At 37.9% G+C, this 14,640-nt stretch overlaps 2 protein-coding genes across 3 annotated transcripts; one reads left to right on the forward strand and one right to left on the reverse strand.

Moving 5' to 3' along the window:
* Positions 1 to 1,080: 1,080 nt before the first annotated feature.
* LOC114161815 (potassium voltage-gated channel subfamily A member 7-like) lies at positions 1,081 to 9,198 on the forward strand. 2 transcript variants are annotated; one of them, XM_028045407.1, is made up of 3 exons: positions 1,081 to 1,507; positions 2,054 to 2,789; positions 7,517 to 9,198. In XM_028045407.1, the coding sequence occupies exons 2-3, from the start codon at positions 2,118 to 2,120 to the stop codon at positions 8,408 to 8,410; spliced, it is 1,566 nt and encodes a 521-aa protein (XP_027901208.1). In that variant the 5' UTR covers positions 1,081 to 1,507; positions 2,054 to 2,117; the 3' UTR covers positions 8,411 to 9,198. The 2 variants fall into 2 exon arrangements, with proteins under 2 accessions (XP_027901208.1, XP_027901200.1); XM_028045399.1 differs by having other exon boundaries at positions 1,085 to 1,581.
* Positions 9,199 to 11,360: 2,162 nt separating this feature from the next.
* Positions 11,361 to 14,105, reverse strand: fgf21 (fibroblast growth factor 21). Its single transcript, XM_028031632.1, has 4 exons — positions 13,575 to 14,105; positions 13,183 to 13,260; positions 12,202 to 12,305; positions 11,361 to 12,107 (listed from the first exon to the last, which is right to left on the reverse strand). Exons 1-4 carry the CDS (start codon positions 13,726 to 13,728, stop codon positions 11,829 to 11,831), a joined length of 615 nt encoding a protein of 204 aa, XP_027887433.1. The 5' UTR covers positions 13,729 to 14,105; the 3' UTR covers positions 11,361 to 11,828.
* Positions 14,106 to 14,640: the final 535 nt, after the last annotated feature.

The raw sequence follows: 14,640 nt of genomic DNA on the forward strand, positions 1-14,640 counted from the left end.
CACATGTTTTGCAGTTCCTAAGGTTTTCGTCCAGCATCAGATCAACTCTGACCATCCATCAACTATACAGTGGACTCCTGGTATTCATTGGGGTTAAAGGTCACAATGCCACCCACGAACAGCTGAAGTCCTCAAACACTTGAGATTATATCTAAAAAAAAAAAAAACTATAACTGCCCATTTATTAGTTCAAAACACTAAATATACCTCCATATGCATTAATACACACAGTAGAAACCAAAAGAAAATTGCAAATAGGTGATTTTTCTGCAAATAATTAGCAGAAACCATGCAGCCCTAACTCTGACCCTGATATACATATTTTAATTTGTAAAAAAAATAATAAAAAATTAAACACCTAATTTTTCTTCTATGTGTGTGTGTAGTCATGTCAGGAGTATCAGGGTAAAATGATTGCACTGCAAAGCCACAGAACAGGAAGTGCAGGTTCAATAAAACCTTTATTTCATTCAGTAATTTCAGAGGATTAATTTGTTGCCTTCATCTTTTAGTACATAATAAACACAGCCAAACACACTATATTAAACGACCAGAAAAAGCAGAAGGGTTTGTTTGCTACGAATGAAGGCAGCTGTGAGGAAATGTCGCCAGTATACAGCAGCCTCTGTTACAAAACATTACCGCCCTCTTGTGGTGTATCACCGTACTGTTTGGTAGAGTATATGCTACCACATTTTCCAAATCGATTTAATTTATTATATACCATCTGATCTTTAATTCACACTATTTAAAACATTTCTGGAAATACTAGATGGGAAATGTTTTATTTGATGTGTTTTAAGGTTACCACTTAAAAGTCCCAAATAAAAACATGAAAGTCCAAATTTGAGTCCAAAAACAAAGGTGTGCAATTCTTGAGTTGAGTCAAAATCCAAAACATTCTACAAATATATAATTTAATTATAGTAATAATTCAGAGATGTTAAAATTATTTTTAAAAGGTGCTTTTGTTTGCCAGAACAACCTTCAAGACGAAGTGAACATTAAAGTTGTCTTAAAATCATTGTCTCACCACACTATATTTCATTTTTAAACTGAAATATAAAATACCTTTAAAGCAAATGGCTTATTAAAAAATGATTAACAAGGTTTTAAATCAAAAACTTTGACATTTATCAAATAGGGTCGGGGCCTCCTGTCAGTCGAAAGCACCATGCTCTGCTTAGGCGTGTTGTCATTCGATAGGGAGGTTGAAGGTTGTCATGCCTCATGGCTGAAGTGGAGGGGACAGGACAGGGAGGAGGTGGAAGGGTCTGCCGGGGATCTAATTTCAACATGACAGCGCTCCTAAAACATTTCGTCCACTGAGGGACAGGGCGCGATCCTGGATGTTCCTTCAACAAACAACTGGAGGCAGAGGTTGTGACCAGGCTGGTCCGGGAGTCTGGCTGGACACAGCGGATCACATCACCGGCTGGAGCGGACAGCCAAAGGAAGGAGTCCGTTTGTGTGACACATGATGACAGGCAAAAAGACAGACTACCTGGTGAGCAGCAGGAGGCGAACAATGTGAATCCTCATCCTCCAGTTAGTGTCTTGCAGCAGCTCGCTTTCCAAATAGTGAGTAGACTTTCTTCTCACACTACCTCTGAACACTACAGACACGCAAAATCTTACAAAGTATTTTTTTATCTCGTTTCTAGTGCAGTATGTCATTACACTTGAAATAACGCAAAACTATCTTACAAGTAACTTTTCAGAAAGATGTGATGTGAAATAATCTGCCAGTGGAACAAGTACTTTCTCAATATTAAGGAATTATTGACCTAAAACAAGCTCCTATATCTTACTGAAAAGTTACTTGTAAGTTTTGTCTTATTTAAAATGTACGAATATTAGCATTAGAAATTAGAGACCAAAAATACTTGGTAAGATTTTGTGTTTTTGCAGTGAATGCACTATTGCTTGCCCTTTTTCTTTAAAACTAAAGAAAATCAGTTAAGCACAATAAAACTTATCAGGTCCAGTAGCTAACAAACTCTGTTGCCATCTGTAACTCCCATTAATGGACTCATCCCTCTGGTTTAAACAGAGTCCACCTTCAGGTCCAGTTCTACAAAGTCTCAGGTGGGAGGTTCATCTGATCTCTCTGAGGGATGGATAGTGGAGATCCAGAGGCATTTGAAGAAGGAGACAGAGGGAACGAGGGGAACACAGAAAAGGACAAGCATCTGAAGAACCAACTCAACACCGAGGAGAAGGGAGAGAAGGAGAACAAAGGGGATGAGAACGAGAAGAAGAAAGAGCGGCGGCGTTCAGGGGGTCTGTGGAGGAGCGGATGGGCTCTGAGTGAAAGACTGGCCATCAACGTTTCAGGAATGCGCTACGAAACCCAGCTTCGCACCTTAGCCCAGTTCCCCAACTCCATGCTCGGGGATCCCAAGCGGAGAGCCCGGTACTTTGACCCGCTTCGCAACGAGCTCTTCCTGGACCGTAACCGCGCCTGCTTCGATGCCATCCTGTACTTCTACCAGTCCGGGGGTCGGCTCCGCAGGCCCGGCAACATCCCCCTGGACATCTTCATGGACGAGCTGATGTTTTACGAGCTCGGAGAGGACATTGTGAACCGCTTCAAGGAGGACGAGGGTTTCCCTAAAGAGGAAGAGCGGCCCCTGCCGTCCAATGAGATCCAGCGAAAATTGTGGATGTTGTTTGAGCACCCTGAATCCTCGTCCGGGGCCCGTATTATTGCCATCATCAGTGTGATGGTGATAGTGCTGTCCATTCTCATCTTCTGCTTGGAAACGCTGCCTGACTTCAAGAAAGAGGTTGGGAACATAATGTTCTACACTAGTGGGCCCTTACCCGGCTGCTCAGGGCCCCACTGTCCTGCATGGTTCCAGTTCAGCTCCACTCAATTACATTTATTCCATCAATCACAGCACATTAAACAATGTCACATGTCACATAACCCTAACCCCTAACACAGCAAACACTGTTTTGTGCGTAGGTTTTCTAACCACAGGCTAATTTGCAAACCCAGTCATTGTTTGGACCTACGCCTGTCACAATAATCAATAAATTAATTAATTAAATTAAAACAAACTCAGTTATTTCCATTGGTACGATTTATCGTTCATCTCTTTTTTTCTCTCCTACCAAAAACTGGATGATAAAAGTCTTCAGTTTGGTGCTTTGGTCTCAAACAACTCTTATTTTGAAGGACAATTTCATTTACAAAGACTTTATTTGTTGTTTTGTTTACTTATTTTGGATATCTAAAATGTCTTCCAGTTCCAGTGTTAAATGTTTATTAGAATTTAAAGTATACTAATCTTATATAATATATTCTTGCATTATTATTTTGCCATTACCATTATATCATTTACAAATTGTCTGAAAACAACAATATTATCGTTTATCGCAATAACTTCTAATTTATCGTCCAGCAAAATTTGTTATTATGACAGGCCTAGTTGGACCTTTATTAAAAGACAGCGCAATTAAAATTACTTAATTATATAATTATTTATTTTAATTGTGCACACATACACACACACACACGCCCCCACACACACGCACACACACACTGATTTTTTCCCCCACTCCTGCACAGGTGATTTAATTGTCTGACTTAGACTTAGACTTAGACTGACTTTATTGTCATTTTGCATGCACAGGGTGTATGCATTGTCTGCATTGTCTCCTTATTATACTGATTATAAAAAAACATGTTGTTTTTTTTTAACATTTTTGTTAAAACTATCAATATGTTGTGACTATAATATATGGGAGTGTTTTCATTAAGCAAATTCATTTTCATAATTCCAATTTGAGCACTTACGCAGTCAATGGGAATGCAGTTACTCATTCATTTAAGGCAGGCTTGCACCAGCAGTGAAACACCTACAACATGCAGGACGGCCCTGAGGACACCATGTGTCGGAAAAAGATTAGTGCTAGAGGTGCACAGATTCATCAGCACCGATTTCCTTAATTTTGGGAGATTGGTGATCGGCCAGTACTTGTACACAAAGCCGATCTTATCCACTGATCTCATCAACCTCAGCAAATGTCTACAAATCAGCCACTGTCCTCTTCTGCTCTGCAGTGACCAACCCACCAGGTTATGTCTGCATGTTTGCAGTTGTTTCCAACTCAGCAACTTTCTTGCTATATTTAGCAACATTTCGGGGGGAAAAAAAAAACTGGAATCGGCCTAAATCCAAATCAGCAGGCCAGTCTTTTTAAAGATGGGTAATCAGCAACTGACCAGAAAACTGCACCACTAACTAGTATACAGGCCCTCTCTTGGTTTTGGTACATTTGTAGATTTAGGTGGTACAAAATGTATCTATTCTCATGGGTTACACATTCAGGACAGGAAAGAATAAGAAACTAAAGCAAAAAATGGAGCAAGGGAGTAAAGTCACTTATGTAGTCATAGCAATTATTCATAATAAGATTGTTCCACATTTGAAGTTAATAAATGATTGAGAAATACGTTGAAGAGAAGAACCTCCAACATTTAGATATAACAAAAATATATCTTATTATTATTTTTTGGCTTCAGGTAACTTAGCCATTCGGATCTACATTTAGTACTGGCACATTGACATGTTTCCCTTCTTACTATTTTGCATATGAGGTCAGAAAAGAGGACATTGTTTAAAAATTAATTGGAACCTGATAAAGTTTAAAGATAAAATAAGTATAATAGAATTATACTTATTTTCTCATTTCTTACAATTCATTCTTTGCTAAGAGGAAAGAAATGAAAGCACGAGGAACCAAAACACAATGCAGAGGAATGAAATTTAATTTAATTTGATTTAAAAAAAAAGGAACCAAAGAAACCATAATACTGCCTATATTATTAAACCATATTATTGCCTATATTACTTTCAAAGAAACTATCCAGTTATCTAGTCATAGCAAGGTCACATTTTATTTTACACACTATTGTTGCTGACTCTGGTCCTATGAAATATGACAGATTTTGAGTCTTTCTCAGTCCAAACGTTTACCTCCGGCTGGTAGATATTATTTATCTTTTAAAATATGAGAAGATTATAACCTGTCTTGAATCATTGGTTTTCAAAGTGGGTAGAGAACGATACGTCCCGCCGCTGACGGCTACCGTTTGTACCTAAAAAAAAAAAAAGTCAACTGAAAGAGAACCAGACCTACAAATAGCTGCTTTTTTATCTAAACATTAGAATAGTTTAGTAAGACCTTAACATAACAAACTATCCTCCCTAATTCTGCCAACCATAACCCTATATATTTAGTAATTTATGTTAAAACAATGTAATCTTTTGATTTTTGTTTTTATTTTCCTGAATTACATTTTTTGCACCCACGTCTGTCTCCAAACAGTTGCTGGTAGCATCCAGGAGTGTTTTCTAGGAAATTCTCTCTTTGGCTAACTCCTAAAGGACTTATTTATGAACATGTCCAGGTTTTAATATTTACAGCAGTGGCATATAAGCCAAATAATCTTTCACAGCCAAATGTTGCACATTTTACAGCCTTCATATCAAATCATCAGGGTATAGAGTTTTTAAATGGAATATGCTTAACTATTTGGGTCAAAGGAAACATGATACCGTGTGAGGCAGGTGTTCAGGTAAACATTCTCCTGGAGAGTGCCAGAGTGTGTTTGAAGGAAAAATGCTGGCACGGGAAGGTTTTGGCCAATATCCCTGGATGCAGACCAGAGAAACACTGCAGGAAGCTTAGGGTGTGATTATTTTAGCCGACTGTTAAATCTGATATGGTTTCAGGAAGGGCACACCGAGTGTCACTTGGGAACTAGAACGCAGACAGAGCGGAGGGACAGTTAGGTGTGTTAATGAAAGGTCACAAATGACCGTACACATGAGCAAGGGTGAGAGCCGAAGCTCGCCGATGGCTTGGGACCAATGATTTAAAGGTCTTGCAGGATGAGCAGGATACACTGGGTCATGTTAACACATTCCTCCAGCAGTGTTGTGCTGCGCTACGTTGGCATTGCTGCCAGGAAATTACTGTAACTTTTTCCTGTCCAAGTCAGAACGCCCACTGTTCACTAGCAGTGTTAAACAGGGAGATGGGAAGGTGTAGATGGATGAGGAAGACACTCATGTTTCTCCTTACAGATCTTAAAGGGGTTATATTTAGTATTAGGAGAACCCATGGAGCGGATCAACACATACTGTAGATATCCAGCGTTAGTAATAAACACTGTCACCGACCTGCTACTGAAAGTCACCATCAATACTCTCTCTTCATTTAAGCTTCTCTCAATCTATATATGTATGTATGTGTTACACACGTCATTACAACATACAAAGCATATTGTTCTATATTCAGGTCGTTTGTCACCGTACTTCTGACTGGACATGTTCCCAGTGTCATATCATCCTGCGCAGAAATATGATGATAAATGACTTGACAGATGGAACAACAGGTGGTCTGAGGAAGAGTTCAGAAAGTGCTAACTGTAAAAGATGTTTCGCATGCTGCCTTAAAGGGCAATAACAGTAAATATCAACGTAGCTTATTAGAAATTTGTAGATGAATTGTGAATATTTTTGATGATAGATGTGTATTTACTGAGTAGTCTGTGCTTTAGGCTAACAATGGACCCTGAAAACCTCTTATTAGTTAGCCTAGCTTAGCCTAACCATTCCTAGTAGTGTTTTCACTGATGTCATCAAGTTCCAAAAGCTACACATTGCGGCCATGTTGGAGATACTCATGGTGATTAGTAAAGCAGTTTTAAACAAACTTCTGATATTTTTTGAATATTTTAAAGATGTTTTTGGCCATAAAAGCACCAGACTGGGTAACAAGTACCAAGACTGTTTGAGAAAACGGAGGAGAAGCAGTGAGCAAACGAGAACATATTTTGGTTTTGATGAATTATAAATCACATTATAATGAGAAAGTTTCCCTGCTCCTGAATTGAAAATGTTTCCATAACTGTAGGAGGGAAACAGATGGTGCTACTGTGCAAAGAAACAGACTGACCCAGCAGGGCTTACAAGAGATATATGCATTTAAAAAGGTTCAAGCAATACAATCTTATCAATGAACACATAACTAAGAGGGCCTACCTGACACAATATCCACCCAGCACTAATTCCTTTCCTCCTACCGCTGAAAGTTTTAATGTAGCTTAACAAGCTACATATATCTTCTCTACCCTAACAGCTTCTGACATTCTTCTACTTGATTATCATTATTATTAATTGTTGAAACTTTTTATAAAGTAAATATTTTTCATGATCAGAACAATTTCAGCTACAGGAGTATGTTATTATTTTTACCTTACTTGTTAACATTGGACTTAGCTTGTTTTAGTTTTTCTATACTACCAAAATGGCCATCCAGTCTAATGACATAAAATGAAAACACTCCATTGCTTAATTTCTGGAGCAATACTCTTTATACATTTTAGTGTTTCTAATTTAATACCAATTAATAGGATTTATGTTTTGTTATTGTGCACTTGTTTAGTTTACCAAAATGTTTCAAACTTTTGCTGTATTTCCTGTCTGTTCCTCTTTAGGAATACCACTCCCAGGGGAAGAACTCTTCAGAGAACATGCCTCCTCCTCCAAGCATTTTCACCGACCCCTTCTTCATGGTGGAAACTTTGTGCATATGCTGGTTTTCTTTTGAGCTCATCATGCGATTCTCAAGCGCTCCCAGCAAGATCCACTTCTTTAAGGATGTCATGAACATCATTGATTTCAGTGCCATCCTTCCTTACTTTGTCACCCTGGGAACAGAGCTGGCCAAAGACGATGACTCGTCTCCGACCACATCCTTGGCCATCGTCAGAGTCATCCGGTTGGTGAGGGTCTTCAGAATCTTCAAGCTGTCTCGGCATTCCAAGGGACTTCAGATCCTCGGTCAGACGCTACGGGCAAGCATGCGTGAGCTTGGTCTGCTCATCTTCTTCCTGTTTATTGGGGTCATCATCTTCTCCAGCGCCGTCTACTTTGCGGAAGCTGACCACCACACCACGGATTTTGTCAGCATACCGCATGGCTTTTGGTGGGCAGTTGTCACAATGACCACAGTGGGATACGGTGATATGTACCCTGCGACTGTTTGGGGTAAAATGGTTGGCTCCATGTGCGCCATTGCTGGTGTTCTGACCATCTCTCTGCCTGTGCCCGTCATTGTGTCCAACTTCAGCTACTTCTACCACCGAGAGACTGAATGTGAAGATCATACTGAGTACAATCATGTGCAGACATCCCTGTGGGAGGATGAGGAGCCTGAAGGAGAGGAGACTGAGGATGGGGATAGGTATCAAGATCCAGAATTTTATCCCACTGAAGGAATCTGCAACCCTCTCAACGGGACTTTACTTGGCGGACTATGTACTGGCCAGATGGCAGAGTACACAGGAGGTAACATGTATCTGAGAGAACCACTAGTTACACAAGTTTAGAGAGAGCCGGAATTCTTAGACACAAAAAGTGTAAGTAAATAAGCTAAATCTTGCAACAAAAGTGAAAAAATTGGAGGAACTCCAAAGGGAAGCTTTTAAATTCTCACCTTGAGTAAGACAATCAAGGTCATACCTCCTAAAAATGTTGTATTGGTTCTACTTCCTCGCTTAATCGTCCTTTTCATCAACACAAGTCAGCTAAATATACCCGAAGATAAGCCTTTTTCACAGAACAGCTCAAACTACCAACAGCTTTCTATTCTCAGGGTAACGGTATAAAAATAACTCCTGCTAACATGTAGCAATGCTTCCAGCTTGGGATGAAAATGACTTTCAGAAAGTATGTGCCTTGAAACTATGACGTCTTAGTTATTTTTGCCTTAAAGGTTGAAGTGCAAGCGAAACAGATGATTGCTACGTCACAGCAGAACGGCAGTAAAGCTTCCTCCGTAGAAAGACTGGGATCTGTCCCGATCCGACTTCACATTTTCAACACTCTTTTGTGAGAAGTGTACAAAGGCTGCATTTGTCTGTTGTTTTAATTACATGCTCTCTTTGTTATGCTATGGCAGTAATACCCTTAATTTATGCTTTATTGCTCAGTGTTTTTGTCAAGGATACTATTTTACTAATTTTCATGAAAGCTGCTTTAATCTGTAGGCAGTAAAAATACATGGATATAAATTAAATGGGTTGACAAATATAATATTCACCAAGTGATAATTGTATTTTTTTATTTTATGATAAAATAAAAATGAAAAAAAAAATCTTTAGGATGCCATATCAGACCTCGTGTTTCATGTTTGAGTTTCTGGGGCAAGTCTTGATAACTGCCAAATAGTTGTCATCCGATAATGTTCTAGTAATGTTCCTCTGTCTCAATAAAACTCTTCAGATTTTCCACTACATCACAGTGGAGACTAACAGAAGGTATGCAGGCTAAAGCAATCCTTCTACAATAAACCACTTTAGTAATTGGCTTCAGCTTGTCCGTTTAACATCCAGTAAAGTCCGAACCGACGAAATGAAATGAGGTTTTTGGTGGATAAAATCCAGATCTCTGCTTACAAAAGATGAGGAAGTGAGGAAAACATGACGTCAGTGTGATTTCCCACATTACAGCAACACATTTTTAAAGGCACAGGAAGAAATGCTAACTTCTAAATTATGTTAATTTGATCATACCAGTAGGTCTATGATATCAACAAGAAATTTTTGTTTTAGTTTTCCTAAGATAATTTAGATTTGTCTGGTAGCAGCGTTGTGACTAACTTTATCAATATTGTTATTGAGCTCTGATAACAGTGTGAAATAAGCCTTATAGAAATCCACAATTAGTTGTAACTATAGATTTTATTTGAGAAATGTTTATTTTAGATTGAAAAACAATACAGTAAAAACAGAGTAGGCTGTTTAGTTTTTATAGATTTAAAGAAAATATTGTCATATGCTGAAACACGGATGTCGCCATGTTGTTTACGCTGCAATGCATTCTGGGTACATGACATGCTAGGTCCCGTAGTGCTAGCTAACCGTCCAGTCAACTTTCAGCCTTTTCAATCTGAACCGCAGCGGGTTGAAATCGATGGCAATGTAGAAATCACAAGCGGCAATGAAGGTGAGGAAGACCAAACGAAGTAAGAGGAAAAAGTTACCCGAAGAAGCTGATGATTGTGCTGCTGCTAACTTCAGCTTCATAACTGAAACAATGAAAGTCACGAACCTCTGGTCGGACTGTGTGATCCGGTAAGTAGTTCATGGGCTCTATGCGGTCCGGTAACATCTGTTTAGGGTCTGGTTTATGGCCCGGTGTCGGTCCGTGATTTCACATTCGATGACATGGTAATAGCTTTGTTATTTAAAAGCGCTTTCTCTATAGTATCGTCTTTCGCTCGTTAGCTTGGGACGGGCTGTAGACCGCGCTTTGTGGCTAGAAAATGTCTGCATGTCATTTGGTTTAAGCTTACGAGGGTAAGGCTCTGTTATCAATTTTGCTTATTGATTATTTTTGCTTAATGGCTTCTAGAGAGAAATACTGAGAGCAAAAAGGTTTAGGAAGTTGTGTTTTTCCGGCTCTTCTTGAGTTTTATTGGCGGTTGGCAAAAACCGTGAAGTAGCATTACCGCCCCCTACTGGTGGACGTGGTTCATTTCTTCGGCTCTTTCTCATATTTCTCTTATTTTCTTTCACGTTGTTTTTGTTATAAAATTACTGCCAATAAAATGGCTACCTCCATGGGTGACAAATACAACAAAATATCTTAAAAAATGTTAAGTAATTTTGAGTTTGTATGTATCACAAAGAGCAATTTTTAAATTAATAGTAAAATACCAACACATTTATGTCAACACGTTCAACTAATTGTGGATCCCTCTAACGTAAATTGATCTTTTTTGCAGTGCCCCCCACACAAAAATAGAAAAATCTAACTTTTAACTCGAGTAGGCTTCATTTATTGAGAAAGGAATACATGATGAGAGAATATTGTTTTCAACAAAATCACCATTGCTTTGATTATTGACATCTTTACAACTGGTGAACCATCTCTGTGTTAATTTGGCCCATATTGTGGATAATTATTATGCTGACTGACCAGCTATATATATTTGATTGTAAATATAAATGTTATTTATCCTTTTTTTGTTTGTTTCTTTAAAATGGCAGCATAGAGGGAGTCGTAGTTGCAATAGTATAACCACTTCTGGCATCATTCAAAACAAAAAGACAATATATTCATAACTTCATGGTAAAAGTAATGACAAAACAGGCTAAAACTCTCTGTCAGTTTAAATAATGTAGAAAAAAGGAAGTATGTCTGTGTGATTACTGTAAAAAATAAAATAAAAGGAAAATAACTCAAGATGTCCAGAGATTTAAATCAAATTTTATTTTATTTTATTTTTAACAAACTCATAAATTACAATTTAATTTAGAAAATTTGTCGTTGAGATTTTTTTTCTCTTTCTTGAATCACAAATCAAACAGAAATGAGCAAAATAAAAAAATCAAACATTTGCGCTCATTATTAGTTTATTCCACTAGAGGGCGTCCTGCTCCCACGCAGGCATTTTTCCACTGTTGTGCAAGAAGGTGCTGAGCACTGCTCTGCATTAGAAATACCAAAAAGAAAAAAAACCCATAGAATTGCACAAATACAATTGTGCAATTCCAGAATTTCTTTACCTGGAAATGAAATCTGAATTATTCATTTTTCCTCTAAAGATCTGAGCAATTCTCAGAATGAATAAAAAATTAAAATAAGCTTTAAATAAGACACAAAAATAAATAAATAACTTAGGTCAGTATTAATTATATTTAAGAATCCCAAAAAAAAAAAACAATAATAATAAATTAGCAGACAATCACGTATCAGAGTTTTAAAACCCAAACAGTTCTGATTTCTTTGTGGTTCTGTATTTTAGTCCACGAACAGCTGAGGACTAACCACCACGTTCTGTCCCATCCCGAGAAGGTCATCCGAGTCCAGGTTGAAGTCCCTCTGAGTTTTTGTTGATTCTTCTGAAACCGTTAAAGTATTCCTGAGAGGTAAAAATCTTGTGAAAGGAACGGAGTGTCGATCTGGAGAGTTTCTGGATGCCAGTGATAAAGGAACGCCATGTTGTGAGTTCAGGAAACGGGTGTAGCCATCGGCCAGCAGCAGTTCCCTGAAGGAGCAGTCAGCCTCGTCATAGGCTGTCTGAAATGAGCGGAAACCGTTAAAAGTTTCATAACCAGAAGAGGAAAAATAAGAATAGAGCAGTTAGATGTTCTTGAACTTTCCTCTAACGTACCTGTCCTCTTAGATTCCCGGAGTCGTCCATGCAGAGAAACAGGGACGATGTCTGTCCCTTTATGACCACATGACCCGGTTTAACAGACTTTATCTGCAACACACCTGGACAAACAAACAGGTTCAGTTTTCAGGCTCCTGTATTATCAGTTTGATTTTTACAGCTCAGGAGATTTTTCTTCAGCTTCTATTATATCCTTAATGATGCACTTGAGTCCTCTTCCAATTTTTACGCACTTTAATCACGTCTTCCCATTTTCAAGAGTGACCAAGAGAAAGGAGCCTCTGTCATATCATACACTTCAAAAACACATGATCTTACCAAGAGTTTGTGTCTAGTTTCTAGTGCAAACATCTTAGTACACTTAAAGTAAGACTAAACTAACCTAAAAGTAACTATTCAACGAGAAATAGGAGCTTGTTTTAAGTAAATAATTCATAAATATTGATTTTTAAAAGTACTAGCTCCACTCTGGATGATTCTTTAAACTTATAATTTTGGAAAAATTTCTTTTTATGAGTGAAAAAGTCTGCACTTTTGATCAATATTCAAAAATTGATTAAAACAAGCTTCCATGTCTTGCTGAAAAGTTACTTGTAAATAATTTAGTCTTATTTCAAATGTCCTAAGATATTTTCACTTGAAACTCGACCAAAATACTTTGTAAAATGTTGTGTTTTTTTACAGTGTAGAAGAAGCGGAAAGTCTTGGATTCCTGAATTAAAGTCAATAAACAATCTGATCAACTCTAAAAAGTGGAGCATTATTTCAACAAATATTTCATTCCAGTTACATTTGTACTATTTTGTTGAAAACAATTCTTAGTTTTTTTAATATATTAAATACATTTATTCAAATTAAAGATCAAATTTTAAGGAACATTAACAATGAGATAAAAAAAATGTGCTGGTTTCTGTATTTGCACATATTTTTTCATATGTTTTTACATATTGTTTATGTTTTAATTAGTCAGTTACTCACTATAAGGACTCTGAGCATCACTTCCAGTCACTCTCCCATCCAGATGTATCTCCACATACAACCCCCGTCTGTGATTTTCTGCAGCAGAAAGAAATCAACAGAATTAAAATGAATAAACTCTTTCATTTTTCATTTAATTAACTTAAACATAAACAGTTTTGTCGTAGATAAAATAAATCATGAGTGAAAAGGATCAGAAAGAAGTTATCATATAATTTAAATATCTTATAAATGCAGAAAGAGATTTAAATCGTTTCATCTCACTGTCCAGATTCACACCTTTAATTGAAATTCATCTTTCCATCCACAAAATGTTTGAAAATCTCAGTTCCTTTTTATTAAATTCCAGATTCTGCTTCCTGCACTGAACAAAACTGAAATCCTGTACATACCTGTGTAGAGATGCACCTCTCTGAGCTGATTCCTGAAGGCAAAGATTGGGTTGGATTCTGGGATGTAAAACGAGGAAGAGAAAAAGGGAAGAGAGAGGATTAAGAAAAGGAAGGGGAACGGGCAGGAAGGGCGTTTAATTGGAAACAAAAACATTTTGACGAAGGAATAAAAGGGAACGTTAAATAAAATAAATACAAAATAAACAATAACAATAAATAGCTAGTGGTGGGAAAATTCCAAAAATAAATAATAAATATGAAATTCTTGACTCTGTGTGAGCAGCTTCTGGATTAAAGGAAGTTTGGTGCTTTTATAAAGGAGTTAGGAGAAGGAGGTCCAACTTCGCAAGAGTGTGTGAGTCAGACATTAAGCCGCTTAAACTGGAATCCAGTGAACACCTGGACCAGTGTTCCCATAATGTGGTTTAAACACTTTTTACAAATCGATTCTGTTGCATTTTAACAAGATTATTTAAAAAAGAAACATCAAAAAAAGTCTTGACATTAAGTGTTTTGCCACATTCCAGCGACGCAGTAAGTCAGTGTTTATATGAGATGTTCTGCATATTACCTCAACACACAGCAACGCAGCTGAAGCGACTCCAACTCACACCAGTGATGAAGATCCTTTTGTCACGTTCACAACATTTACTGTAACCTAGCGTGCCTTCCGCTGCAGTCCTCCGCTCGGAAAATAAACACATTTCCAGACCTGAGAAGGAAGATGCAGCGCTGACACGTCTCCCTGCGTCACGCGCCGCAGCAGAATGTGGCGAGCGATTCTGCTAGGAAGTGACGTCGGCCGTGTTTTGGACTTTATGGTGTTTATTCTGTTTGATGTATGAGTGTTTGAGAGAGAAAGAGAAGGAAGGAGTGGGTTGAAACTGATTTCCAAGCAGGGGAAGTGTTTACAGGAGCGCAGCTGTGCAGACACCAGAGAGACGCTGAAGGTCAGACTGTAAACCACCGAAAACTCCAGATCCAGATATTGTGGCAAGTGATGTTTGCAATGTGAAGGTAATCTATTGTCACATTTTAGAGAAAGAAATATTAAAAGATATGCAAG

This window comes from Xiphophorus couchianus, chromosome 2, assembly GCF_001444195.1.
Source record: "Xiphophorus couchianus chromosome 2, X_couchianus-1.0, whole genome shotgun sequence".
Taxonomy (NCBI): domain Eukaryota; kingdom Metazoa; phylum Chordata; class Actinopteri; order Cyprinodontiformes; family Poeciliidae; genus Xiphophorus; species Xiphophorus couchianus.